Raw genomic sequence first — 27884 nt, 5'->3', positions numbered from 1 at the left:
CTTTCGGTTTCACACTCGCAAACGATCAAAGGAACACAAACATCTATGTCAAAATGACCGGCTTGGAGAGTCTCTTAAACACAACACAGTTTGTGTCTAAAATGGACGTAGTTATTATGGATATATAGACAGGAGAAAATATAGTCCATCTGCCTATTATCAGTCGCCTAAAGATCTGCACATCTGTCTTAAAGAGGCAGCAGTGTAAATAAACAAGCTGACGAATTACTGCGAATTAAACAACCAAATGCAAAGAGAAAATCACTCACAGCTCTTGCATGAATAACTTCAGCTTTAATAAGCATTCATTTGGCTATTTATGATGAACAGTGTTATTTTACATTTGATTAGTAGAATTCTTCCTGAAATGAAAGCACTGCATGTGTAGGCTGTGTATTTTTGTTAATTGTGTGTGTGTGTGTATATATTATATATATATATTATATATATATATATATATATATATATATATATATATATATATATATATATATATATATATATGATAGCAATAATAAGCTGGAAAAAGAAGTAAATGTTTGCACTTGTATCATATCAGAGGCGGCTTTATTACGGTAGGCTATGTGTGTGTGCGCTTCAGATGTGAGCACGAAATCTGCGGGGATTAGTCGAATTAATTTATGTGCAATCCCGCGCGAAATTCAGACCGATCACTCACTAACACTAACACACTGTAATGAGGAAAAAGTCCAGCAGAACGCGCGTTCGCCGTGCTCAGAGGTTAACCGGGCTGAGTGAGAATATGCCGGTGTGTGTCAACTCGCTGACGGTCAGAGAGGAGAGCGTAGCTGATATCGATACTGTAAAAACTGAGAATTGTATCGTTTCAGATATTCCAGTATCGATATATATCGAAATATCGATATTTTTGACAACACTAGTCTGTCGTGTTTTCCCCCTTCCTGGTTTCAGTTTGAGTCACGTTCTGTTGTTCCAGTTTTCCCACCTCAGTTGAGTTCCATCGTTTGTTAAGTTATGTCAGCTGCGTTAGTCATCTGTGTCAACCGTCCCCTTTGTTAGCCCAGTCATCAGTGTTTGTATTTAGTTCCCTCGTGTTCAGTCCTTCCTTGTCCGGTCTCTGTCATTCCCACGTTAGCGTTATCACTGTCAATGTTATCACCGTTATTAATGTTATCTATGTAAAGTTAACTCGATGTTCACCACCGTGGTTATCTATGTGTTAGATGTTCCTGAGAATTCCAGTTTATAGAAAATAAAGAATCCTTTGTGTTTTGGAAGTCTTGAACTCGCCTCGTCTTCGTTGGCATCTAGACACCCGTAACAACTTTTAAGTACTTTTGCTGATTTTTAGTGCTGTAGCCTTTTAGTGTTGAGGTTCAATGTTGATCTGATAACCTGCTCCCCCGAAGGTTAAAACTACTTTTCTTTTTCTTTTTTTGACTTCTTGCAAAATTCTGTTTGGGATATATAGTGGAATTTTTACAGATACATTTTCAGTTTGTTCTTCCTTTCCTAATACTCTTGCAAAATAATATTTAACCCTTAGTTTCTTATTTTCAATGGCATGTCTCAGTGTTGAGCACTTGTGCATCTCTGAGCCTACATTTAGTAAGAGTAAAATACTTAAGTACTAAGACTTTTACTCAAGTTGTATTGGAATTGATGACTGAATCTGTACTTTTACCAAGTGTGGTTTTCAGGTACTCTTTACACCTCTGTATTTGAAATAAATGCAGCCTTGGTGAGTAGAAGAGACTTTTTTCAAAAACATTTTTAAAGTTGGAATAAAATGTGTTAGTTGAAATGTGAGGAGCATCAATTCACCAATTAAAAGAAATAAGGTACTACACCACCTAAAAAACTAAAGGCTGATATATGTATGTTACAGGAAACACATTTGCTAGAAACAGAAAAAAAAAAATCAAACCACACAATACACTCAGATCTATAGAGCTTCATATAATTAAAAAAAAAGAGGAGTGGCTATATTGATTAAAAAAACACATCAATTATAAACAGCACCGTAATATCAGATCCGTAGGGACCCTATATAATCCTTAATTCATCTATAAATAATACAGACATGACGGTAGCTAACATTTATGGGCCAAACACAGACAACGATGATATATTTCATAAAATCTTCTCGGCCCCACTTTATATTAGGTGGCCTTAAGTACTATGTAGTTACATCAAAAAATAAGTACAATGTACTTACTGTCTTCAAATTTTATTGCAAAACACTTTTGCTGATATTGAGGAGGGATACGGGTAGAGTTAGGGACAGGTGTGGTGGTGTGGGTCAGTTTAAAGGGATCCCATGGTGTTGAGACTTGTATGGCTTAATATAACATAAATTATGTCTCTTACTGAATTATGTAGTAGAAAACCCATGAAAGATCTACATTATTTAAAAAATCGATTTTATATTTGGACCATGGGCAGCGCCATTTTGTTTGCGTTCTAGGTTGATGACGTAGCGGAGGCGTGCTGTTCTGCCCCTGGGGAGGTGTGCCGATATAAATACAATAATAAATGGGGTAATCAGACTAACACCGATTGGTGTTGTTGTGTGAGAAGTGAGACAAATTACAAATTTCCATTTTAAACAAAATCTAACTACTCCCTAAATACATATTCTACATACAAGTTGTTTCTTTTCACTACCTTTTGTGTTTGTCTGTTTTTTATTTCCCATTATTTAGCAGTTGTCTATTCTGTTTTTTCTTCTATTTTTTTCCCCACACTATATGTATTATGTATAAATTACTGTATGTATTTCATGAACAATAAAAAAATAAAAAAATAAAAAGTGATTACAGTACTAGTTTCGGCCACAATCATAAATACACTTCCTTTAATTTTAATAATATTAACTACTTTTGAGACCTTATTGTAGAGAAATAGTCCTATTAGTACATATTATTCTTTATAATTTTTTTGCACTTTTATCTGTTTGAAACATTCGTTTACTTTATACATTTCTGCTTATTGCTTTATTATATTTAAATATTCAGGTATTTTTGTTATAAGAATCATGTTATAATATGACAATACTTTTTTGCAACTCATCTCAATACCATGACATCGTATACTGTGATAAAAGCTTCAGTAATTAATCGCAACATGAAAATGTGATCCCGTCACATGCCTACCAGTGATGCGCAGGTCAATGTATAAACAACTCGCACCCGACCGATGTTTTTAACTAACCCACCCGCAACTTGGACCACGAAAAACAAAAAGAAAATATTGTACCCGACCCGTTTCCTGACCTGCATTTTTTTTAAATTAGTAAATGCTCCCTGGCCTATAATTTACATTAATCCAGCCTGTGGAGGAGAGAAATGTTTCAGGCCCTGACGTGGTGTGCTCAGAGGTGCAGTGGAGAGAGCAGGCAATTCTTGAGGCGGCCCATCATGTTCAATTTCAGCTTTCTCGATGCATATTATTGATGAATGCGATGTTTATGTTTCAACCCTACTTTTCATCAGCAGGTCAAATGAGAGAAAGCCCACTTTTGGAAAAGTGTGAAAGCCCTTAGGAGTACAAACAATAATCTTTCTGAATGCTGTATGATATAGAAATTAACATTACTCAGAATAATTAATTAAAGAATAAAGAGAGGGCTGGAGCATTACAGCAGTTGTTTCAGAGTGCTTTCATTGGCCACCACTGCCAGACAAGTAACATTACGTGGACCACAGTCAGCCACTCATAGCACAGTGAGCATGGTCTATTTTATGAATGAACAGTGAGACTACCAATCAGCATAAATACAATGTTGATTGCATGAAAACAGGAAATCAAGTATATAGATGGTGGTCTAGTCTAAAACACCTTACAGAAAGGTAGCTCTGATCAAATATATTTAATCATTCACACTTATTTATTTTATATTTTTTTGTCCACTTTAAGTAGCAAACACCTTACAATGGAACAAGTAACAAATAAAATGAAATATACTGTAATACTGTCTATGTAATTCATTGCAGTATCCCACCCATCAGTGCTGACTTTCTATGAAGAGAGATTTGGTCACTGATGCTCATTTCATTTGTCAAGAGTGCCACCTACAGATGGGTTAGGGTTATGAAGAGGATAAACCCCATGATTTATTGGTACTCCGTACTATGGGAGATACTTTGGGCCTTCTGCTCAGCAGCCCCAGTCTGTGGAATGCTCTCCCTGACCACTTGCGGACCCCACAGACTGTAGAAGCTTTTAAACATGGTCTTAAAAGCCACCTTTTTAGCAGAGCTTTTGATTGATTTGATTTGTTACTTATTTTTTCAGTTTTTTATTTATTTATTTATTTATTTATTTATTTATTTATTTATTTATTTATTTATTTATTTATTTATTTATTTATGTTTATTTATTTATTTGTGTTTGTTTGTTTGTTTAGTTGATTGTTTTAAATCTGTAGTACTTTGAGATTTTGTTTAATATAAAGTGTGTTACAAATAAAAAAAATATTTTATTATTATTATTATTATTATTATTATTATTATTATTATTATTTAGACTCTTAAAAGAGGAAAGGTTAGATATATATTATTCAATGTGCAAGCACAAAGTCAGAGTATGTGTGCATGTAATAAATTAATATTTTGGTAAATATTACTGTTACGTATTGGTATGTTTGTGCATCAATAAATATAGAATCATTTTAATAAAAGGTTTTAAACAAGATATTTGCTGCATTTAGTTCTTGCTTTAGTTTAAGCATTTTAACATTCTGGGCAGCAACAGTTCTAGTTTGACTCACTTGAAATGAACGTGAAGCTTCCAAAAAAAGACGAATTAACAAGTTGGTTGAAGGTTGGACAACTTCAAGTTGGTTGAAGGTTGACATTTAAGGAATATTACACAGACACTTATTACACAGATCTTTTCCACATACTGTAAATAATTAAGGGGACATATTGAATTGAGATTAATATTTCAAATCTTACCTGTTTATAGATCCATTTTGTACAGTGTACAAAACAATCACCAGAAAATATGATCACAAGAAGTTCTAGTAATAATTATAGTAGTATAGTATTAGTAGTAAAGTCCTTTGATTTCATTTTTAGTACAATCAAAAAATTGTATATGTGGATGTGCACTGTTATAATGCGTTACTGTTAAAGACTGACATTATAAGGAAGGAAATCCCACAGAATAGGATGTTGCCTAAAATATATATTATTAATTGCTTAGAGTTGCATGTCTTACTTGTTGTTTTCAAATATAAAACTTGTTGAAATGTTTTCAGTGTGTGCATCAGTTCTTTTTAAACACTTTCTTCTCATTTGAACATGTCCAGCAATGTCATGACATCTAACTTGTTCGAACATGTAGCAAGTTTGATTTTTCCCTGGCTTCAGAGTACAAGCCCTCAGAGCCAATATCATTGCAGCAAAGGAACTCAATTCAGATAGTCATGCTAATAACTGTCAAACGGCCATGCTGAGCATCACCAACACAAGAGGTCATTAAACCCTACTTGATGCACTTTGCTTGGGGGGGGGGGGAAGAGACACTCAGTTTCAGTCAATCATCTCATGTCTATCTTGAGTGCCTATAGAGTAGTATTGAATCTTTCATATCTCCGAAAAGTCTTTAGTTTTGTCATATTTATAAAAGAAATATAGGCTGTGCCAAGTCTTTCCGGAAAAAAACGAGCGCCTGGAGGCGTATCGTGTGGGTGGAGCTAAAGAATGACGAGCGCACACAAAGAGGGGACGTCCTCAAGCGTGGAGAAGAAAACGCTACCCTTAATAACCCATTGCTTTCAATCAGATTCAACTATTACATATATGATCCAGAATCAGATCCGGAGACTGAAATAAATTGAACAAGAGAAGCAACAACAGCAGTACGTCCGTCTCTGTGGTATGTACTGTATTTAGTGGCCTGTCAACATTTGTGTGTGTTTACTCGTGGTTTATGATGACATGATTCGGTTTATGGACTATTGTATGCGACTAAACCTAGCAGTAGCAAGCAAGCAAAACGGTTTTGCACGTCAGACTAGTGTAATGTTATACATAGAACAACAATGGAGTTACTGTTAGCGCATTTGAATGACGAAGCACAGGATGCATGAAACAGCAATTCACCCCCCCCCCCCCCCCCCTTAAGACAACCATTGCAGATCCCTCCAAAGCTTTAGCATGTGCCATTGTACCAAACAGGCTTTTAATCAAGACAATGTCAACCCTCTGCATACATATTGTCAATAGAATCACCATTGGTTTGTAAATGTATTTGTTTGCACACAACAGCACATACACAAGTGAAACAAAATCCACTAGACAGTGTACACACGGCGAACACTTTTGCTCGCTCAAGGCCAAAAGGAGTATACTTTGAAAGGCTTGCATGCTCAACTGTGCACGAGACAGAGCGGAACACGGAAAATTAAGTATACCCAGGCATATGCTTTCTGTAAATTCACAACACCACTATGTTATGGTATAGTTTTAATACATTGTGCAGCCTTAGAAAATGGTCTAATGATGAGCTTCATGGATTCTCATCCTTGGAATGTGCCCCTTCCGGTATTTTGATGGTCGCCCGACATGAGTAAATTGCAATCGAGGATTTTTAAAAATAGAGTACTCAAATTGAATCGAGGAATCATAATTTTACACTTGAAGTAGTTAACTCTGGGTCAAAGTAAATCTGGGTTATCTTGCCAAATAAACATGTACATATTTGGATATGCAATGCAGGGATATTGCAGAGGTTTAAGCTTGCACTATGCCATACGTTGGGTCAGAGGTCACCCTTCCACTGGAATTGAGACACCCCTCGTTGCAGCCTGTAGCACGATGACGTAGCTGGATCAGATCCAATACGTACTGTATGGTGGATCATTATGGCGACGTCATACCATTCTCTGGGTTAATTTACAATGCATATGTGCTAGGGATGTCAATTTTCACAAATTCCCATGATCGTTCGTCGTTTAAATTAACGATCAATTAATCGATTAATCGTTAACCATAATACTGAAATATGCGTCTACAGCAGTGGCTTATAGCCACTATAGGTGCAAATGTGCTTACAACCATTGCTGGAAGCCAGTGATTATAGTATATAAAGATAAATTAGATATGAAATTTTCTTTTACAGAAATCTCTTCGCTTCAGAAGGCATTTATATCAGACTTTAATTGATGTTGGTAAGAGTGCAAAGGTTTTAGATACTGCTATATATGCAACTAGCTTAGCAAACCCTGTACATTGTTCTGTCAGCACTAATGAAGTTAAACTTTGCCAGTTGAAAATCAATAAAATTAACATCAAAGAGGTGTGAACTCACAAGTACATTCTAAACTGTATTGGAGTTAGGCAACACGTGTCTAAACTTGTTGAATCAGCCCGGGGGGAAAAATGTATGACTAGTAATTTCCTACTAAATTCTGAAAAAAAGAGTTTATAATTATTGGACAAAAAACCTCTCCATGTAATAACCTAGAATACGGTCTAACACTTGATGGAGGTTTTGTCAAGTCTTGTTTATCAGTTAGGAACCTGTGTGTGCTCTATGATACCAATCTTTCATCTGAAAGCAACATTTCTAGCATCGGTAAAACCCATTCGTCCATCTTAAAAATATATCTAAATTACGGCATTTGCTCTCTATGTCAAATGAGGAACAGTTAACTCGTTCTTGACATCAAGGCTAGATTATTATAATGCTCTACTATGTGGTTGTACTGTATGTTTAATAAACAAACTCCTGGCTGGTCCAAAACACAGCAGCTAGAGTTCTTACTAGAACCAGGAAATATGACCATATTAGCCCGGTTCTGTCAACACTGCTACAAGCAACACTTGCTAATTAGTTACAAAGCACAAAATGGTTTAGCTCCCCAGTACTGGAGCGATCTCTTTACACATTATAGTCCAGGGCTGCATGAAGACCAAAATCATAATTGTCGATTATTCCTTTGAAATTGTAATTGCTATTATTAAAAATACGATTATCACAATTTACATGGATTGAATGATGTTTTGAATAGCTTGAAACAATACACTTGTCACGATTCGATATAAATCACGAGTTATATATAGTTATCATAGCTATCAAAATCCAGTGTTCTGTATTTTCCGTACGTGAGTATTTGTTGTAGCTGGCTATATAAAAAAAAAAAAAAAAAAGAAAAAAAAGTTGTGTACTGTGCTAATTAATTGAGATTTCTTACAGCTCTTACAGGTTGCTGGCCTTGTTTGTTTCGTTGCTTCTATTGCTCTACCCTTTTTTGTAAGTCGCTTTGGATAAAAGCGTCTGCTAAATGATTAAATGTAAATGTAAATGTCACGATACGTAACTTATCGATGAACTTTTTGATATTTTGAGAAAAAATAAAGAGGGTTTTTACACTTTCTTTTAATATTATTATTATTACCCACAAATATTCCCCCATTGCATCATTATACATTATATTCAACATTATATAGTGGTTTAATGTAGTGTCACTGAAACTCCAAAAATGTACATTTTCTCCCTCACGCCTTACTCATGCTTTCAAAGCAGGCAGCATCTCTCCCGGTTGCTATGTCCCGCCTCTCCCGCTATTAATGTACTATAGCCTACATATAAGAATAAACCATCTAAAACGCTTTAAATAATCGTACTACTAAAACCGAATGTGATCTGGTGATTTAAATGATGTTTGACTTTGAGGAGAGCCATTCCGTCACCGCGTGAGCTTCAGATAATCAATGCAATCCGTCACAGTTCTAATCGCAAGAAAGTGCGTCAAAATGACTATTCCTTAACTGTAAATGTTTAGCTCATCTAAAAAATTTAATTCTGCATGTACTCACTTATGTTGTTTTCAAGTGTCAGGCAATCATTTGAATGTCCGTGTTTACTACAGTATGTGCGTCGTGGTAAATCTGTGTATTCGACAGTCCTGCTGCCACAACGTAACATGATATCTAAGCACGCAGAATAATTTTTTATTTTTTTTTTGTAATCACAGCATTGAACGATTACATAATCGTAGCATCCATAATCGTAATCACGATTAGAAATTAGATGAATTGTGCAGCCCTGTGCATCACTGAACTTACTGTGCATCTGTGCATCACTGAACTTACACTGACACTATTGTCTTCTAGATCTGCTGTACTTTCCGAAACAAAAGTTGAAGCATTATTTTCCTGTCATCATTGCTACTTTGAAACAACCTGTATTGTAAAAAAGATTTATATAAATAAAGGTGACTTGACTTTGACTTTAAAGGACTTTAAAGGTTGGATAGTTGAACATTTTCTCCAGTTGAACGAGAAAAAGATTTCTCTTTAATCAAATATTCATACCATTGTCAAAAACCTGGAGGTTATCTTTGACTCCTGATCTAAATTTGACAAATACATTTTGTAGTCAGAGCCAACTCAAAACTTTTGTTATTTTCAATGATTCGGAGACTGTTATTCAAGCATTCATCTCTACTAGGATTGATTACTGATTACTGTTGTACTGTAGGCCAGTTCTCATTTTTATTTGTATTTTCTGGTTTTGCTTTATATTGTGCTTATTAGATCGTTTCTTTTAATAATTCTACTCAATAATTCTTGCTGCAGTCATCTTTTTTAAGGTACTATATAAATAAAATCTGACCAGACAGCCTGGTCTGAGTACACAGAGTACCTGTTATCTCATAGCCGCTGGCAGCCAACTGTCCCGCCATGTATTCACCATCAGAGCTGTTGTGAGAGCAGCCCCACGTCCTCACCCAGATCTTCTGTGTGCCAGGAATTACACTGTAAACGAGGCAGAAGAATAAAAGTTGTCATTCATGATCACTTTCTGTCGAGGGTTGCTTGGATCGTATATTCTGATCCTGAAAAGAATCTATTCAAATATTGTATAAAACAAAACAAAGGAGACGCCTGAAAACAACGTAGAAAAATCTAAAACTACACTGTAAAGCAGTCATCTTCAAGACTGTTTGGCAATAATTGTTATAAATCTGCCATGACCCACACTGCCAGTCAAACATTTAAGCTTTATCAACTAGATGGCAATATTTACATTTTTAAAGTTTAAATTTAACTATCACAATGATGTTTCATTGAAATGTTTCAGATCAAACAATAATATATAATATATGTTATATATGTTATATTTAACTTAAACAACATATTTGACATACAATTATATTCATCAATTGCCCATTGTTTATTAGAACATTTTAAAAACACACTTAAAGGGATAGTTCACCCAAAAATGAAAATGTGATGTTTATCTGCTTAGTACATCCAACATGAAGGTGTTTGTTTCTTCAGTAGAACACAAATGAAGAGTTTTAACTCAACCGCTGCTGTATGTAGGTCACATAATGATGTGAATGGGTAACAATTCTATGAGAGCAAAACAAACATGCTTAGACAACCTGTGGCTCATGATGACACATTGATACCTTAAGACTCAAAACGATCAGTTTGAGTGAGAAATCGAGCCATATTTATATCTTTTTTTACTTCAAATACAAAGCTATATCCAACAGCCTGGAACGCGCTTCACTTCCAGTAAGGTCAATTTACATGATCTGGCGTTGTGTACGTGTAAAGACATCACTTTTTGGTATACACTATCTGGCATAGTTTACGCCAACACCAGAAGTGAATCTCGTACATGATGCCAGAGCGTGTATTATTGACCTTCCTTACCCGAAGTGAAGCGCCTAAACGCTGTTGGATATAGCGTTGTATTTGAGGTAAAAAAAAGAAATACGTAAAGAGTTCTGATTAGGCCAGGGCTTCCCGCGCTGTGATTGGACAGCAGCTTAGCACGTTGCCCGGAAAAGTCCCGCCTCTTATCATAACGGGTAGATACGATACGCGCGCTCAATGTTATTGCAAAAATGTCTATATTGCCTTATCAATTTGAGTCGGAATCAGACCCGGAAAATATTGAAGAGGATCGATTACAACCTGCTCAGGAAAGACTTTTGCTGGATGTTTCAGAATGGTAAGCTGTCTATTCAGTAGTTTAAACTGATCATTACAAACACCAACAATCGATGGTGTCTGAATGAATTACTACAATTTTATATGCTAAGTTTTTCGGATTAGTTTCAATTACCATCTAACGTTAGTTAACAAAGCTAAACAGCGTTGCACTTTGTGTCATGAGTTACATAAACTATTAAACGGACCGACTTAAATAATAAAATACACTTACCGGTTGTGGTCCATATAAACAATGCCTTCTTCAGACAAAGAGGGAACTGCGTCATCTTTTAAGAATAATCTTCCTGCGAATCCCGCATTAAACTGATTGAGATTGAGGAAGCAGTCCTCAGCTAAATGTGCTGCACATAGTTTTAAATTGTGATTATAATTTTCCGGAACCGAATTAACCATAAACTGTAGCCATTGATCTCTACGTACATCGTCCGTGGGAAGGCCAAACAAAGGTGATTTGACTCCGGGATGAAAATAACAGCGTTTCAATGGCATGGCGACAAACACACTCTACAAAAACAACGCTTCCTATTCTCGAACTGCGAGAGCAAAAGGACAACGCCCCCGAATTTGCGCGTTCTTGTGGGCGGAGGGTTCGTCAACAAAGGTTTTAGTTGTATCATTAAAGCAGGAAGTGCAGGGCTGTAGTCCAAACCGGCCGTTCGCTGTAGGCTTTGAAAGGGAACTTCTGTTAAATAAAATTGGCATTGAACTTTGAGCTTTATAATTTTACAGGTATTATTTATGCTCTAACAGCAACATTACACACTAACTAAAGTTTGAAAGATGGAATCGCAAAGAATGGGACCTTTAAGATATCAATGTGTCGTCATGAGCCACAGGGCTCTTTGTGCATGTTTTCTAAGCATGTTTTTTTTTTTTTTTTGCTCTCATAGAATTGTTACCCATTCACATCATTATATGACCTACACACAGCAACGGTTGAGTTAAAAATCTTCATTTGTGTTCTACTGAAGAAACAAACGCCTACATGTTGGATGCACTGGGGGTACGCAGATAAACACCACAGGCTCATGAAACTACTATCCCTTTAAGAAAACCCAGTTATTTAACAATTACAGGTGCACAATCTCCACCTCCAACATTTCCAAAAGACAATGAACACAAAAAAAATATGACAGTATCAGTAATCAGAACTTAAATATACACTACACATAAATGTGCCAAAAATAGCCTAGGCCTATATATAAGATATATAAAAAAATGATATAGGCCTATATAAATAGCATAAGCAGAGATCAACAGTAATATACAATCTTAAGAATAATATAGGCTACAAATAAAATAATACATATTTAAATAGCACAAATCCTTCATTACACATTATCCGATTTTTTTCCCCTCTCATGTGGCACAGACATATGACATGTGAATGTGAATGTGTAAGCAGGAAGAAAGTGCATAGATTCCCATATTCTCAGATTCTCAGGCCTTACTTATAGGCTATGTGGAAATGAATAAATCTGATATGAATTGGAAACACGCATTTGCGCCTGCCATGTAAGCAGACAGATCGGATATTCCCATCTATGCTCGTAGCCTACATAATTGAAAAAGTGATTTATTTATTTTTGTACAGATATATCTATAAAAAAAAAAATAAACATCTCTAGTTAACTAGCAGAGTATTATTTTCGGTCGTTTGTGTAAGATAAAAGGCAATCTGGCGCAGAAGTTTTTTTCACATGTTGCTTTTTTCATGCCGTGCTCATTGTCGCTGTTATCAGTTATCAGTTATCAGAGTGCTTCAGTCCCTGTTGTGCAGACTCTATTCGTTCCGGTGAATGCCAAAAATAAAAAATAAAAAACATTATCTGCCCTTGATATAAAATCACTTATGAAAGCATTGGATTGTAATGAGTAAAAAAAAAAACACGATGAGGGCGGATCGGACCCACTGACGTATTTAACAAAAGTTAACAGGGCGCCAATTTTCCAATTCAACATACAGTGAAATTATAGATAATAGAAAACTGCTTCGTGGCAGAGGATTTGTTTGTTTGTTTTTTACTGCTCGTGCGCAGTCCGCCGGTCGGAAACCTGACCCAGAAGCAAAGAAGTTTGTTTACAAGCAGAGGAATGGAAGATGCGCCATATCCAAGCTGTTGAATTATACACTGATTCTGCTTTAGTTCTTGGCTTAGTGGTCAAAACGGGGCGGCTAAAGTGTGCATTTCCTGGATGCCCGAACTGTGAGAATCGACCAGTAAACGTAAAAGTGCTTTATCAAATCCGCGAAATGAAAGGCTCACATTTCACTATTTCCCATGGAATGATACTGAACGCATGAAGCTATGGCTGCTGGCTGTCCATCGGGATGTTGATTTACCGTTTCGATACTTCATGCAGTAGAAATTGTGCGGTGCACATTTTTCACCAGACAACAGCTGTCCTCAGCCTGGCCGTGAGAGTCAAATTGCTAAATTAGGATAAGAAAAGTGTGAGCCGGGAAATGAGGTTTAGAAATATACGACAACAACACAAGCTCTCTCTCTTTCGCTTGCGCTCTCTCAGCCGCTTAGAAAGCGGGCAGATTTAATGCATGCGTGTGGTAATGTACTCAATATTATATTTCAAATCAGCAACAAGACCTCAGGTGAACTTTCACATAAATGTTTTCTGTGATGCTCAAATTGCGTAGAAAAGCTCATATTTCAGGTTGCTCCAGCTGACACGCGAGTGCAGTCTCAAGTGCGTCATGTTTCTATGGCAAATCGAGCCGCAGTGACTGTAATGACTTTAAAAATAATATGAATGAACCATCTCGTTTAATCTTAGTTCTGCTAGTCAGACTCGGCTCAGAGAGATTATGGCAAATAAATAATGGCACTAAACGAGCAATAGTTTTTAGTTCAAAAGGGCAAACAGTCAAAATTATTATGCGAGTTAACTCATAAATCCGTCACTGTGAAATAAAGTTGACTTTTACAGCTGAAAAGATGAGTGAATTAAGCATGCTTGGAACAATTACAGAGGAATATTGTAATTCATCACAATCAGGTACAAGGAAGGAAGACGACACTATATCGTTATAGGCTGAGACAAAGTTATTTTTCGCAGCATGTTTATTAAATTGTAAACAGCAGTTTATTGTGTAATACGAGACAATCGGTTCCAGTCGGGTCTGTCTTCCCGCCGGGTTCGTTTCCAGCTATCAAATAATAGACGGGTCCACGTCGGTTCTGGGTACTATATTTTTGGCATTTCTCGGATCTGCACAGGTCCGGGTCCAGTTTTTGAAATAATAGACGGGTCCGGGTTGGTTCTGTGTAGAACATCGCGGGTCTCTTCGGGTTCGGGTGCGAATTTTTGGACCCGTGAAGACCTCTCTGTTTTACAGTAACGTTAGCTTGTGGCTGTGTTTGTGTTGCAGCCGCTTCCATCTCTTCTAGTTCATTATCTGTATACTCGAATAAGTACGGATGAACAAAAAAATGCAAATCCTCCTCTTCGTAGAAATCATCTGACATATTTACGAATGATGTAAAGCACGATAAGTGTATAACTCAACAGGTTAGATACAGCGCATCTTCCCATCATCTGCTTGTAAACAAACGTCCTCACTTCTGGGTCAGGTGTCCGAATGGCGGACTGCGTCATATTCTCGCGGATGTGCTTCGAGAGTTCATGTCGGAGGCATACGCGGAAGACAATAACTTAGTGGATAAAGTAATTATTTAGATTTTTTTTTTTTGCACAAAAACTAATTCTCGTCGCTTGGTGACATAACTGTACAGCCACTGCAGTGAGATGGACTTTGTAATAACGTTTTAGTGCACCTATGGGTCGAGTAAGTAAAAATTGTACTGAATGTCAATGAACGCCTATCTGAAGCCTTTCTCAGCCATCAGCTTTCAACTAAAATATCTTCTTTTGTGTTCCGAAGATGAACGGAGGTCTTATGGGTGTCTAATGACATGAAGGTGAGTAATTAATGAGATAGTTTTCATTTTTGGGTGAACTAACCCTTTAAGTGAATGGTAGCACACAGTAAACACGAGTTTGTTGCTGGGGTGACATGCACATTCCGCGTGCCTGCAACAGTGATTGGGTCATTGTGCCACTTGTCACCGCTCACGGCCAAACATTCACTGCTAAAATGCGCAACGAAGAGGATCCGCTGCCAGTGTTGCCAGATTGGGCGGGTTTCCGCCCAAATGGGCGGTTTTGAATTTGATTGTGCGGGTAAAAATGGGTTTGGGCGGGTGGACAAAATACTCTCAGCGTAGTCATCTGGCAGGTGTTGACGCCGCCAACGAGCACGTCATGTCAGCCAATCAGCGATCAGCAGGGAGACGCGCTCATTCATGAAAGGTTTTTAGCGCGAAATTGTAACTGGATATTCAAGTGATCGCTATACAAAAGTGACATAAATATACAGTAATGAGTGGGAGTGTAAAAGATTCTTTAACCAACTCTAAGAGCACAGATGAATGACTCAAAAATACTGTATCCTGTCCATCATGTGCACACTGATCAGGACAAGCACCTTTTAAACCTGACTGCGTTCTACTAGTCCCGACAGCTGCTGAGAGGTTTGAATCAACGATTAATCAATTTGTTCTGCGTTATGTTCTATAAATATGTAATTCACGAAATGCATAGCGTTACTGTAGTTCTGTCTAAAGAAGCACACGATTTTGGCTGTGGTGTGTGCATTAATGTGTGTGTAATGCCTGCTAATTACGTTGTTTATTTCAATCAGTTATATTAGGCACTTTTTGCACTTAAATTATACTTACTGTTGACATTTGAAAATGATAGTCTACATATGTATTTTTGTTCTATTTCAGCAGTGAAAAATGTTCAAAGCAGACCCGTAACGCGTCTCACTCACAGCAAAAAGTGTGCTACTGAATGGAGCTAGAAATATGAAAAAATGTCTGAAAATCTGAATTTGAATTGTATAAATCTGAATTATTGACAAGTGTAATCTACCAAAATTGAATATTATGTTACATTTTACTAGCCTGACGTGGTCATATTTAATTCTAGCCAGAATAGGAGTCTGAAACTGCTGTATTGGGCTGTGATTATGGGGCGTGTTTCAACCGAACCAGGAAAGACCTCAATAGAGGGAATGCATCGACATCACTTTCCCGCCATAACACGTCCCCTCAGCCGGAGCTGAGTGGCAGAAGAGCTGCTGCATGACTGGAGTTAATGGGGGAAAACACAATAATGATATGTAGCCAGGAATCGTGTTTTCCTGACATTTTTAGGAGCCTGATTTCGATATGAATGTTTATAACTGTCATTAATCACATTTTTCGAGTGAATCCCGCATGTATATGTGGATGGGTCAGTGTTTTGAAGCGTGTAGTGGTGGTATTAATATACTTTATATTCACTAAAAGCTGTCACTCATTAAATAAACGCAATCTCACAAAGTTCCGCAGTGACGTTGGTATACAATGAATATCTTATTTTCACAATGTCTGCACTTACAGAGGATTGACGCATGTGTTTAACTGGACTCAGCACCTCAAACACCCGAGCGAGTGGTGAGTGATTCCAAATTCAACACCTGTGATTGATTGGCTAACTGCGTTGTAGATATCTCCAAACATGTCTGTGATTGGCTACATTACTCACAGAGGCGAAAACACGTTGTAAAAGTAATCATTTGACGAGTGCAAATACAGATACACACACTGGGTCTTTTGCTAGCTCCTTTTCGCTGATAATATGCAATTATTACGAATTCTTACGGAGGATTACATATCCTAGACAAGCAGTTATGGGCAGCTTTTCACTCTAAAAGCAGAAGCAGCAGCAGGTGGCAATGGTTTGAGTGAGAAAATTACAAGCTGTTAACAAGTCCATCCCTAGTCTGGAACAGCGATATCCATTGGGTTCGTGGACAAGCCTCCCCCTACCACCCTTCTGGCCCCGGGCCTGGTTTTGTGTGTTTTCGCTGCATTCGCGCTGTAAACCAGTGCTGCCTCTCAGTCTTTTTCCACTCTGTGGGGCGTAATCACAGTCACACCAGCTGACGATGACGTCATGTGCATTCCCTCTATTGGATAGACCTACAACCAATCAGAGCAACGAAGTGACGCATTGTCAAATGTCAACAGAGCTCAAATGCACTGTGTTGCTAGTCTACTTTTTTTTTAGGGCCGGGACTCGATTAAAAAAATTAATCTAATTAATTAGACGCTTTGTAATTAATAAATCGAAATTAATCGCATTTTAATTGCATATAAATATTTGACCTGAGAACAATGAGAAGTAATTTTTCACATGTATTTTTAGTATACCATTGAATAATGACTGAATACATAAGCTTAATCAACAAAATATTGTTTATTTATTTCAGTTCAGCAGACCAGCGCAATGTTTGCCATTAAGTTTAGCAAAAGCATATTTGTGATATTTGAGGCTCGATGTGCTGCGGTGATATGCTAATTCCTTGTTGTATAGCTTGCCATGCTCTTGACGACGCTTTCATTCTTTCGTTTTTAAAACAAAATTTCCCATCCACGGGTCCAAGCAAAGCAGTCTCATCAGCTTCTTCGTTCATGTTCACTCATGGTTCCTGTTGCAGGAAGTCAACGGAAGTCAGAAGAATACAGATCATATTTATTTTGCGTTAACATGAAGCTGCAGTTTCACAATACATGAATTACACTTTTGAATAACAGTAAAATACTGCAAATATTTTTTTCTTACACTTGAAAGGCAATTTACACCTTTACAAAACGTATCTTGCGCATGCAAATTTAATTTACGCTTGCAATCTAAAGTACACTTTCACAAATCTTACCCTACGCTTGCAATTCTTTAAGGCATTATTTTACCTTCATAGGTTTACTAGTACATTATTTCAGCAACATGACAAGCCAGTGAATTAGTAGGTGTCAATAGTTGCTTTGTACAGTGTGAGACATTTTATCTGTATGTTATGTGGCTAGAGTTGACACAGTTGTGTGCTTCTTAAAAAATGAAATAAATCAAGCAGAAATCTGGCTTACTCTGCATTGGTTTTTAATCCTTTCAGGGCCTATAACGTTAGCTCCCTCTACCTCTAAAGCTGCTCGTTTTCTATTTATCTTCGTTTTATTTGGGGCTCTATTAATTTTTTTGTGTCTTTTTTATACAGGTGCAGATGCTCAGTGTGATTGTGTTAAACTCTATGAACGACTGGGCGATGCAAATATGTTAAGGTCGCAGCTTCACGTATTTAGGGGCCAAGCACCGAAGGTGCGGAGGCACCTATTGAAATCGTTAGTGTTCTTATTATTATTCTTCTTCTTCTTCTTTTTCCGCTCTGGAAGTCTATGGCAGCCCATAGAACCGTATGGTAAAAAGTTGTGAAATTTGGCACACTCATAGAGGCCAGTATGAGCTGTCATTATAGCAAATTTGGTGCCTCTAACTCAATCCGTCTAGCGCCACCACCTGCCCAAAGTTTCACTCATGTTTATGGTTATAACTTTTGACCTCTAAGGGCTAGAAACAAAATTCTTTTTTCCTCTGATTCCTTGTAATTCCCTGATTCCCTGTAATTTTCCGGTATGCAAATTTTCCCGCCATTTTGAATTTTCTGAAAAACCTACTTTTTCGAACTCCTCCTAAGCCTTTGCTCCGATTTTCACCAAAATTGAAACAGATCATCTTCCGACCATGCCGACAAAAAATCTTGCAAATCGTGTTGATTCACCAAATCGTTTTTGATAGACGCGCAAAAATATTTTACGTAACGTTTGCGAAAACACACTTAAGGCAATATCTCCGCAATGCTTTATCGTATTCAAACCAAACTTGGTACATGTCATCACAAGCATGACCTGAGGCAGCATGCAGTGTTTCGGCGCAGCGCCACCTACTGGTCCGGAGATACGAAAAATGCCTATTTTTGATTATAACTTCTGAACCGTTTATCCAAAAATCATAAAATTGGTCTCATTAGATTCAGGGCGTCATGCCGAGTCGACTGATATTCGATTTTACCATGTCGGCCATTTTGAATGTCGGCCATTTTGAATTATGTGCTAAAATGCTGTATTTTATGAACGCATGAACGGATTGTTATGAAACTTGGTATGGGTCATCACCACAATGCCCTGAAGTAGCCTGAGAAGTTTCGAAATAGCGCCACCTAGTGGAGAATTTTTTTTTCCAAACGCTCATAACTTTAAGTGTGGTTGACATATTTTGATGAGAGTATGTTTTTTGGTCTCCTGAATCGTTGCCGAGTTCAACGATACCAGACTTGCCAGGTTTCGGCATATGGTTTCCGCAGCGTTGTAATTTAGCGCTTAAAAAACATTTGCTGATATCTTGGAAACCGCAGCGTTGTAATTTAGCGCTTAAAAAACATTTGCTGATATCTTGGAAACCGCTAGTCCGATCGAGACGAAACCAGCGTCAGAAGTTCGGAAACATAGGTCGATAGCTATACGCCAATGCCCAAATGGCAAAATATTGATAGTAAGGGGTAGTAAAATCCAATCAAAGTCAGGTGTCAGTCATTTTTTACGTGTTTTTTCATATAAATGTCTATAACTCCAAAACAAAATGAGATATTTTCACCAAACTCGACACACATATGTATGGGCTCACTATGAGGACACATAAAAAAATTGGTGGGATTGTGCCTGTTGGTGGCGGTTTAATAAAACAAGACATGAAATTCCCATTGACTTCAATGCAGTATTATGGTTTAAAATGCTAATGCTATAATTTACGAATGCCTTAGCGTATCATCACAAAACTCGGTATGTGTCTTCCACTCTATGTCCTGAAGGTACTCAAAAAGTTTTGGGGCAGTGCCACCTTGTGGTCAAAAGTTGTAAGTAAATGTACAGAAATGCGAATAACTTTTGATTAAATTAACGCATTGTAATGATACTGGTCATAATACATTCAATGGCTCATGCTAAGAACATGGATACCAATTTTGCCATATTTTGCAAACCTATCTGTCATCCGTCTTGTTATTTGTTAAAAACCTACTTTTTCAAACTCATCCTAGACCGTTTTTCCGATTTTCGCCAAAATTGAACCGTATCATCTTCAGACCATGCCGACAAATAGTTATGGATGTTGATAGACAAAAAAGTTTTCATATACCACTGCAACAGAGTTGAGCTATGATGCAAAAATGACTCTTGAGGCTGTATCTCTGCAATGCTTTGACATATGCAAAGTTTGGTGTCAATGTGTCATTGACATCTCAGTCTGACTACGCCACATTCGTTTCGTAACAGTGCCACCTATTGGTCGAAAGTGATAAACCATTAAATCATTATTATTGACTGTATTTAAAATTGTGCTGCTATTTTGCCCTAAAATCAACTTAATAAGTCTTTAATGGCTCATTGTTTCAGTTGGTTTGACACTTCCAGCCATGCTGGCTTGTCTTGTCTTCTTATTTGCGCTTGGCCCCGATAATTGCTGCTTGCAGCTATATTTTATTACTGTAATTTATTTGAATTCAATTATTTTAACGCGTTAATGTCGACAGCCCTAATATGTACATACATTTATTAATTTTTTTAACCCCATACACACACACACATACATCTACATATACATATACACACACATTTGTAGTTTTGAATAGACAAAAAAAGAAATGTTGAAAAGTATGTTTAAACATGAAACAACCTCCAGTAGGTGGCAGCAGGTGGCCGTCTTAATGAGTCAGATATTGAGTCGTTCATTCAAACGATTCATTCAAACACTGAATCGTTCCGTTACACACTTGTTGCTGTGAGACGAGTTACGGTTCTGCTGTGTGTGAACGATGTTCGCTGCTGAAATCAAAACAAAAGCACTCAATATTGCATCTAAAATGTAAGTGACTTTAAGTGAATGTGAATGTAAGTGAATGTTAATTAATTGTTTATGAAACTGAAAGCAGTCATTTTCAGTCGTGATGCTATTCAGGAAACAGCTTGAACGCTCTAGTGTTGTAATTTCTCCTCGAGAGGCTGCAATAAAACGAGTGTTTTTTGTTTTAATCAGGCTCTTGTCCGTCAGTCAAGTAAAATTCTCTTTCACTTGTCCCTTCAAAACACCCACATGTCCCGGACAAGCGTTAATGTCGAGCCCTGCTTTGTATTCGTCGTAAAGATCTTTGTGGTGCCGTTTTAAGTGATCTGACAAATTGGTGGTGTTTTCTTGTTTTGTGGCCACAAGACACTCCATGCAAAGTACCTCTTTTTGTTCAACATCCTCCTTTATGTAGCCAAAATAGTCCCAAAAAGATGATTTCTGGTACGAACCTTTTTTTTTCCTCTTCAGATGCTCTTCTTTGCGCATTTTAGCAGTGAATATTTGGCCGTGAGCGGTGAGCAGTGGTACAGCAAACCAATCACTGTGCAGGCATGGGGAACGTGCATGTCACTCCAGCAACAAACTCTGTGTGTTTACTGTGTAGTACCAATCTCTTAATACACCTTGGGCTACTACCCTTCACATCGCATGTTCCGGCGATGTGACTATAGCTCAAGCGCACATCGCAATGTCGATGTTAAAACAAAATATCGTTCAGCCCTAATCGACGGACAGCTTCTCCAACTGGCGAGACAGCTTTCTCATCCTAATTTTGCAGTAATAAAACACAGGTTGTATCAAGTAACCCAGGATGCTCAAACAAAACAGGATACAACCCAGTTATTGGTACCAAAGAGCCGTCGGTATATGCAATCACTTGGCCGGGCATTTGGGTCAAACTGGTATGTTGAATCTTTAAAATGGCTCGATTTTTTTGTCAGTTGGTAAACCCACCGGCCACTCCAAAAGCACCTTTGCACTCCTACCTCTCATGCAGGTCCCCTTCGAACAAATTGGTATGGACCTCATCGGGCCATTAGAACGATCCGCACGAGGGCATCGTTTTGCATTAGTCATAGCAGATTATGCAACACAATAGTCCGAGGCAGTAGCAGTAAATTTCATTTAATCTCCCGGGTGGAATCCCAAAAGAGATTCTCACCGATCAGGGCACGGCGTTTATGTCTCGCACCATAAGAGAACTTTATTGGGCATTAATTCGGTTCGTACCAGCGTCTCTCACCCACAAACAGACGGCCTGGTAGAACGATTTAAACGCACGTTAAAGACAATGATTCATAAATCTGTGCACGAATACGCCAAAAATTGTGGCTGGAACCTCTGTTGTTTGCTATATGAGAGATCCCCCAAGCCTCCACGGGGTTTTCCCATTTTGAGTACCTGTATGGGCATCAACCCCGAGGGGTACTAGACGTTATACAGGAGACTTGGGAGGACTGACTGTCTGAAAGCAAGAACAAAATTCAGTATGTCCTAGACCTGAGAGCAAAACTCCACACGTTGGGGCGGCTATCAATGGAGAATTTGCTACAGGCTCAGGATACATAAAGCCGATTTTAACACAGACGAACCAGGTTACGAGAATTTACACCAGGAGAGAAAGTGCTTGTATTATTGCCAGAGTCTAGCTCAAAATTACTCGCCAATAAGCAAGGGCCTTTCGAGGTCACACAGCGAATAGGGGATCTCAGTTATGAGGTAGTTAGGACAGTTAGGAACGGGGCATGTCAAATATACCACCTCAATCTCCTAAAAAAAAATGGAACGAGGCGGAGTCAGTGATTCTGGCGACGGTGATATCAGACGAGGATGATCTTGGGCCAGAAGCAAGCATCAAACGCCATCCGATCACTATAGCACCAGTGGGGAGATCACCTCTCGCCCTCACAGCTCACTGACATTGCCAGGTTGCAGGCAGATTTTCCGGACGCGTTCCCACCCCTACCTGGCAGAACGAATCTCATACAGCACCATATTGAGCCGGGCATGGTTTCGCATTCGCACATTCGCAGCCAGCCAGATGGATTACCGGAACATAAGAAAAAGGAGGATATGCTAGACTTGGGGGTAATGGAAGAATCCCATAGTGAGTGGGTGAGCCCAATAGTTTTAGTACCTAAAACGGACATCTCACTTCGGTTCTGTGTGGATTACGGCAAGGTGAATGTGGTGTCGAAATTTGATGCTTATCCAATGCCGAGGGTTGACGAGTTGCTTGATCGGCTAGGTGTGGCTGGCTTTTATTCAACACTGGATTAAACGAAGGGATATTGGCCGCTTTTTGCACCAATTTGTCACGCTTCCATTTCGGGTTTTTCAGGGTACCCTCCACCTTTCAGCCACTGATGGACCGAATCCTGTCTGCACACTGCATATGCCGCCACATACCTGGATGATATAATCATCAATAGTAATGACTGGCAGCGGCATATGTAGCATGTGCGGGCGGTACTGAACTCGTTGAGGGGGGCAGGGCTGACAGCCAACCCAAAGAAGTGTCAGGTGTGTACCCAAAATAGTAAGAGAGCAGCCGTTGCAACCTATCCGCGCCCAAAGACCAAAAAGCAGGTGATGCAGTTCCAGGGGCTGGCGGGGGGAAAAAATAAAAAAAAACTATAAAAGCCTGAGTCAGGCTGGTGGTGGAGGGAGCCGGGAGAAGAGCGGTGAGAAAGTAGGTCAAGTGCATGATGATTAGGCATGTGCCGATATCAATTTTTCAATTTTTCATGTTGCGATTAATTGATGAAGTTTTATCACGATATACGATATTATCATGATATTGAAATAAGCTGGGGGAAAAAAAGTGTTGCCATAGCATAACAGCTTTAAGAACAATTTTTGTAATAACAAAAATAACTAAATGTTTTAATACAATGCACCAAAAAAATATACAGCTCTGGAAAAAAAGAGACCACTTAACATTGAGAAATCAATGAGAAATTAATGTTAAGTGGTCTCTTGATTTTTTTCAGAGCTGTAAAAAAAAAATTCAAACAGATTAAAGTGCAAAAGAATTAGGCTATAAAGAACAACAGGTAACAAATTAATACAAGGTCTCATTACTTAATGCATTAATTAAGATTGAGCAATAGCTACATTTGGTATAGAAAGTATAATGTTTTTGTTAATGTTAGTTAAGAAATACTGATCATTGTTAGTTTTATCTTAGGTCCATTAAAAAGTTATTTTGATTTTAATGTTATTAAACATTAACTAAGAAATTAACATTACGTAGAATGATTAATTCTTTATAAGTGTTTTTCATAGTTAGTTTGGTAATAATGAATTAACATGTTAACTAATGAAGTCGTATGTCTCAAAGTTTTACTGAACAAAAACATGTTTATGTTTTAATCTGGACTACAACATGCCCTAATGATTAGAACTGTTCTAATTTTTTGTTAAAGTTTGAAAATAAATAGCCTATTAAGTCTTTAAGTATTAAGTATTTGGTGCTGTGATGAACAACATTGAGATTACAAAAAATGAATGGCTGTTTTAAAAACTACACGCAGTTTGTCACTGAGTGGCACTTCAGTAGCGTGTCTCCTTCACTCATGTGCTTCTCATATTACATCTGAGCGTGTGTCCCTTTGATGCAGAATACAGCGGTGTGGAGCATTTATACGGTTGATGGGTAAAGTATTCTAGAGTGCATTATGAAAAAATTATAAATTGTTAATAAATTATTATTTACGATATTTTAAAGTGCCCACGATAACAATATCGTGCATATTCATTATCGTGATAAATCGAATTATCGAAAATCGGCACATGTCGAATGATGATAAACACCTAATTGCAGTGATTGGCGCAGAGACTGGTTAAAGGCCACATGGGAACAGAGTGCCGGGAGAGAGGGACACTGAGGACTCGTGGGACCTGCCTGGAAGAAAGCTGACCAAGAAAGCTGTTGTTATATTGTGAAGTTTACAAGAAAGCTGTTAGTGCACAAGGCACCAATTTATGTTTATACCGAGTTGAAAATAAAACACACGAGTTCCAGCTCATCGCCAACCCTGCCTTTTTCCTTTTCACCCACACGAACAAACTTTGTTACAGTTACCACTGCAACTTTAAGAGAGCAGTGCAACCACTAGGGGTGTAAGAAAATATCGATACACGCAAGTATCGCAATATTTTGTTTGCCAATATTGTATCAATTCTCCAAAACACTGTATCAATATTTATATATGTATATCTTTACATCCAAGATTCGTGTCTTTGTGTTCAAATTAAACCACAGACTCTAAACAACCCAACCACTAGATGGCAGTGTTGTTATTAGGGCTGTGTATTGCCAAGAATCTAGCGATGCAATACGTATCACGATACAGGGGTTACAATACGATATATTGTAATATATTGCGATATTTCTTTTTAGTGTTTCTTTTTTTTTTATAATTTAAAATAATAAAGAACACAACCATATGCCTAAAACATGAGACAAGGTATTTTATTTAAGTATAATTTATATCACTAATCACTATTTTGTGCAATCTGAGTAAAGTAAAATGTAAAGTGCAGGATTCTTTATGTGTTTTAAAGGTTCCACATCGCTATGATCTTTCATTCTGCTGCCACCGCTGTCAGTTTTGGTGTATTTTGTTACCGAGAGGAAAACTTGCAGTACATTCTATCGAAACGATTCTCAGCAGCGCGGGTGACGTCAGGATGTTAAGCGAGCTCTTAGTTTCAATGTGTTTCCCGAGTATTAGATTTTATCTTGGCCTATTTTGCAAACAAAATGATTCTTTTCGATTTCCTTAGTGGCTTCTTTTTAGCTGAAGCCAAAATGAGTCCACACTTCAGCTCTGTATACTGCAGGAGCGGAATAATTCTATCGTCTTGAGAGCTGGGTTTGCTAATGCAAACACTAGCGATGCACGCACTTTTACCTTGCGCTTCTCCGGCTCCGGCAGTTATACGTTCTGAGATAACACTGCCATCTAGCGGTTGGGTGTTATACATTCTGTGGTTTAAACCGGACACAAAGCCACGAATCTTGGATGTAAATAAATAAATATATAAATATCGATACAGTGTTTTTGAAAATCAATAACACGGTTTTCCGTTCTGTGCGGTTCTTGTTGTTTTTTTTGTTTTTTAATCCAAAAATACTTCAGCATATGATATATTAATTATCCACAATTTAGGATACAGTATTTAAACAAAAATTGTTATATCATAGTCTAATCATGCACAAACTGAACTTGACCATCTCTGAGGAAAGTGATATTTTGATACAGCAAGAGGGAAGACATTGATGACATGCTTTTCACTTATTTGGCAAAAAAGGAGAATGTGTATTGCGATCTCTACAGGAACTTATGTGCCTTTTTAGCAAACAAAGATTGAACTGAATAATTAACTTGCGTTTATCAAACTTCAGTGTAGCTTTAAGCTTCGTTTATACTCGAGCGCGAGGGTGCACACGGCAAAAATGACACCGATGCGGAGTGCGCAAGACCCCATTCCGCTTGCCGCTGTGCACGTCAAATTTCTTAACTTTGCGTGTGGCTCTGCAACCAAATATCCATGAGCTCCAGACGAATCTGCTGACCGAGACAGACGTCTCCTCACGCCGCACCCAGTCTGCGCGTCAAATATAAATAGTTCGCCAAATGGACAAGGCGCGCGCAGTCAATGAGAGAGACGAGGAAAACAAAAAAGCATGCAAATGGCAATTATTGGGGCCAGAAAAATTATCGAGCTCATTTTTTTTAATAGTGCGATTAATTGATTTATCGACTATCGCGACAGGCCTACCAATATCAGAGTAACCTGGGCTCTCATAACCCCTGATTCCTCAGTATTAGTCATATTCATACAATTTATGTTTAAGTAGGCCAAACTGGGACATTTACTTGTGTGTAAAACATTATGGTAAATGGTAAAATTAGTAGATTTTCTGACTAGTCCACAGTGCAGATTTCATTTTAGTTTACTCGGGTATGCTAACTGCTCTATAGAAAAAGGGAAGCCAGCGAATAAAGTTAATAAAGATAAAGTTAAAAAGTGAAATCATTGCTGTTGTTATTATTAAGTTAAAAGTGAATCTAGTGTTATTATTGCTGGTGCCCTGCCATGAACCCTGACTCCACAGCAAACCGAACATTACACATTACGTGTATCATTCATAATAATAATAATAATAATAGATTAAATTTATAACGCACTTTTCATTCCAAAGAATCTCAAAGCAACAATGGAAAAAGGGAGAAAAAAAATAAATGAATAAAAAGTTAAAATAAAGAAAAATACAAACAATCAACACATAAAAGCCTTTCTGAACAGAAAAGTCTTCAGTTCAGCTTTAAACTGGTCCAGGCTCTGTACCGCTCTGAGCTCACTGGGAAGGCGGTTCCAAAGCTGCGGAGCAACCTAGCAGAAAGCTCGATCTGAGGGTGCAGGTGGAGGATTTCAGACTGATGAAATCCTGTAGAGGAGGTGGAGGTGCATGTCCGGTGATGCATTTATGTGTGAGCAGGAGGATTTCGTAGTCAATCCAGGATGAAACAGGAAGCCAGTGCAATGAGTGTAGGATGGAAGTTATGTGATCATATTTACGGACTCTCATAAGGACTCTGGCAGCGCTGTTCTGGATGTATTGAAGCATCTGGATATTTCTGCCAGAAATCCCACTGAAGAGTCCATTGCAGTAATCCAGCCTGGTGGAAACAAAGGCATGGACAACTTTCTCTGAATCTGGAACGGTTAAATGGGGACTGAGTTTGGAGATGTTTCGAAGGTGGTGGAAGGAAGTTTTACAAATGTGTTTAATGTGGTAATTGAAGGTCAGCTGTGGTTCAAACCGATCCCCTAGATTTGTGACTGGGGAGGAGAAAGTGATGACCTGGCCATCAAAGATAAGCTGGGATAAGGAAGAGGAGTGGATTTGATGAAGGGTGCCAACCAGTAGTGCCTCAGTTTTACTGGAGTTCAGCTGGAGGAAGTTAGATCTCATCCATGCCTTAATCTCCTCAAGACATGTGGTGAGTCGTGAAAGAGCTGTGGAGGGGCTCGGGGCAGTTTTGCAATAAAGTTGCGTGTCATCAGCATAACAATGAAAAGACAGTCCATGTCTGCTGATGACAG

General features: G+C 38.1%; 1 protein-coding gene across 1 annotated transcript in view; it reads right to left on the bottom strand.

Annotated features, from left to right (window-relative positions):
* Positions 1-27884, bottom strand: part of cdkal1 (CDK5 regulatory subunit associated protein 1-like 1) — a 394373-nt gene that overhangs the window by 353784 nt on the left and 12705 nt on the right. Inside the window, exon 3 of the mRNA XM_067449825.1 lies at positions 9640-9752. Coding sequence (XP_067305926.1) covers positions 9640-9752 — 113 coding nt within the window. The remainder of the gene's footprint in view (positions 1-9639; positions 9753-27884) is intronic.

This window comes from Pseudorasbora parva, chromosome 7 (assembly GCF_024679245.1).
Source record: "Pseudorasbora parva isolate DD20220531a chromosome 7, ASM2467924v1, whole genome shotgun sequence".
Taxonomy (NCBI): domain Eukaryota; kingdom Metazoa; phylum Chordata; class Actinopteri; order Cypriniformes; family Gobionidae; genus Pseudorasbora; species Pseudorasbora parva.
The sequence above is the reverse complement of the archived record's forward strand: the minus strand, read 5'-3'. Positions and strand labels throughout refer to the sequence as shown.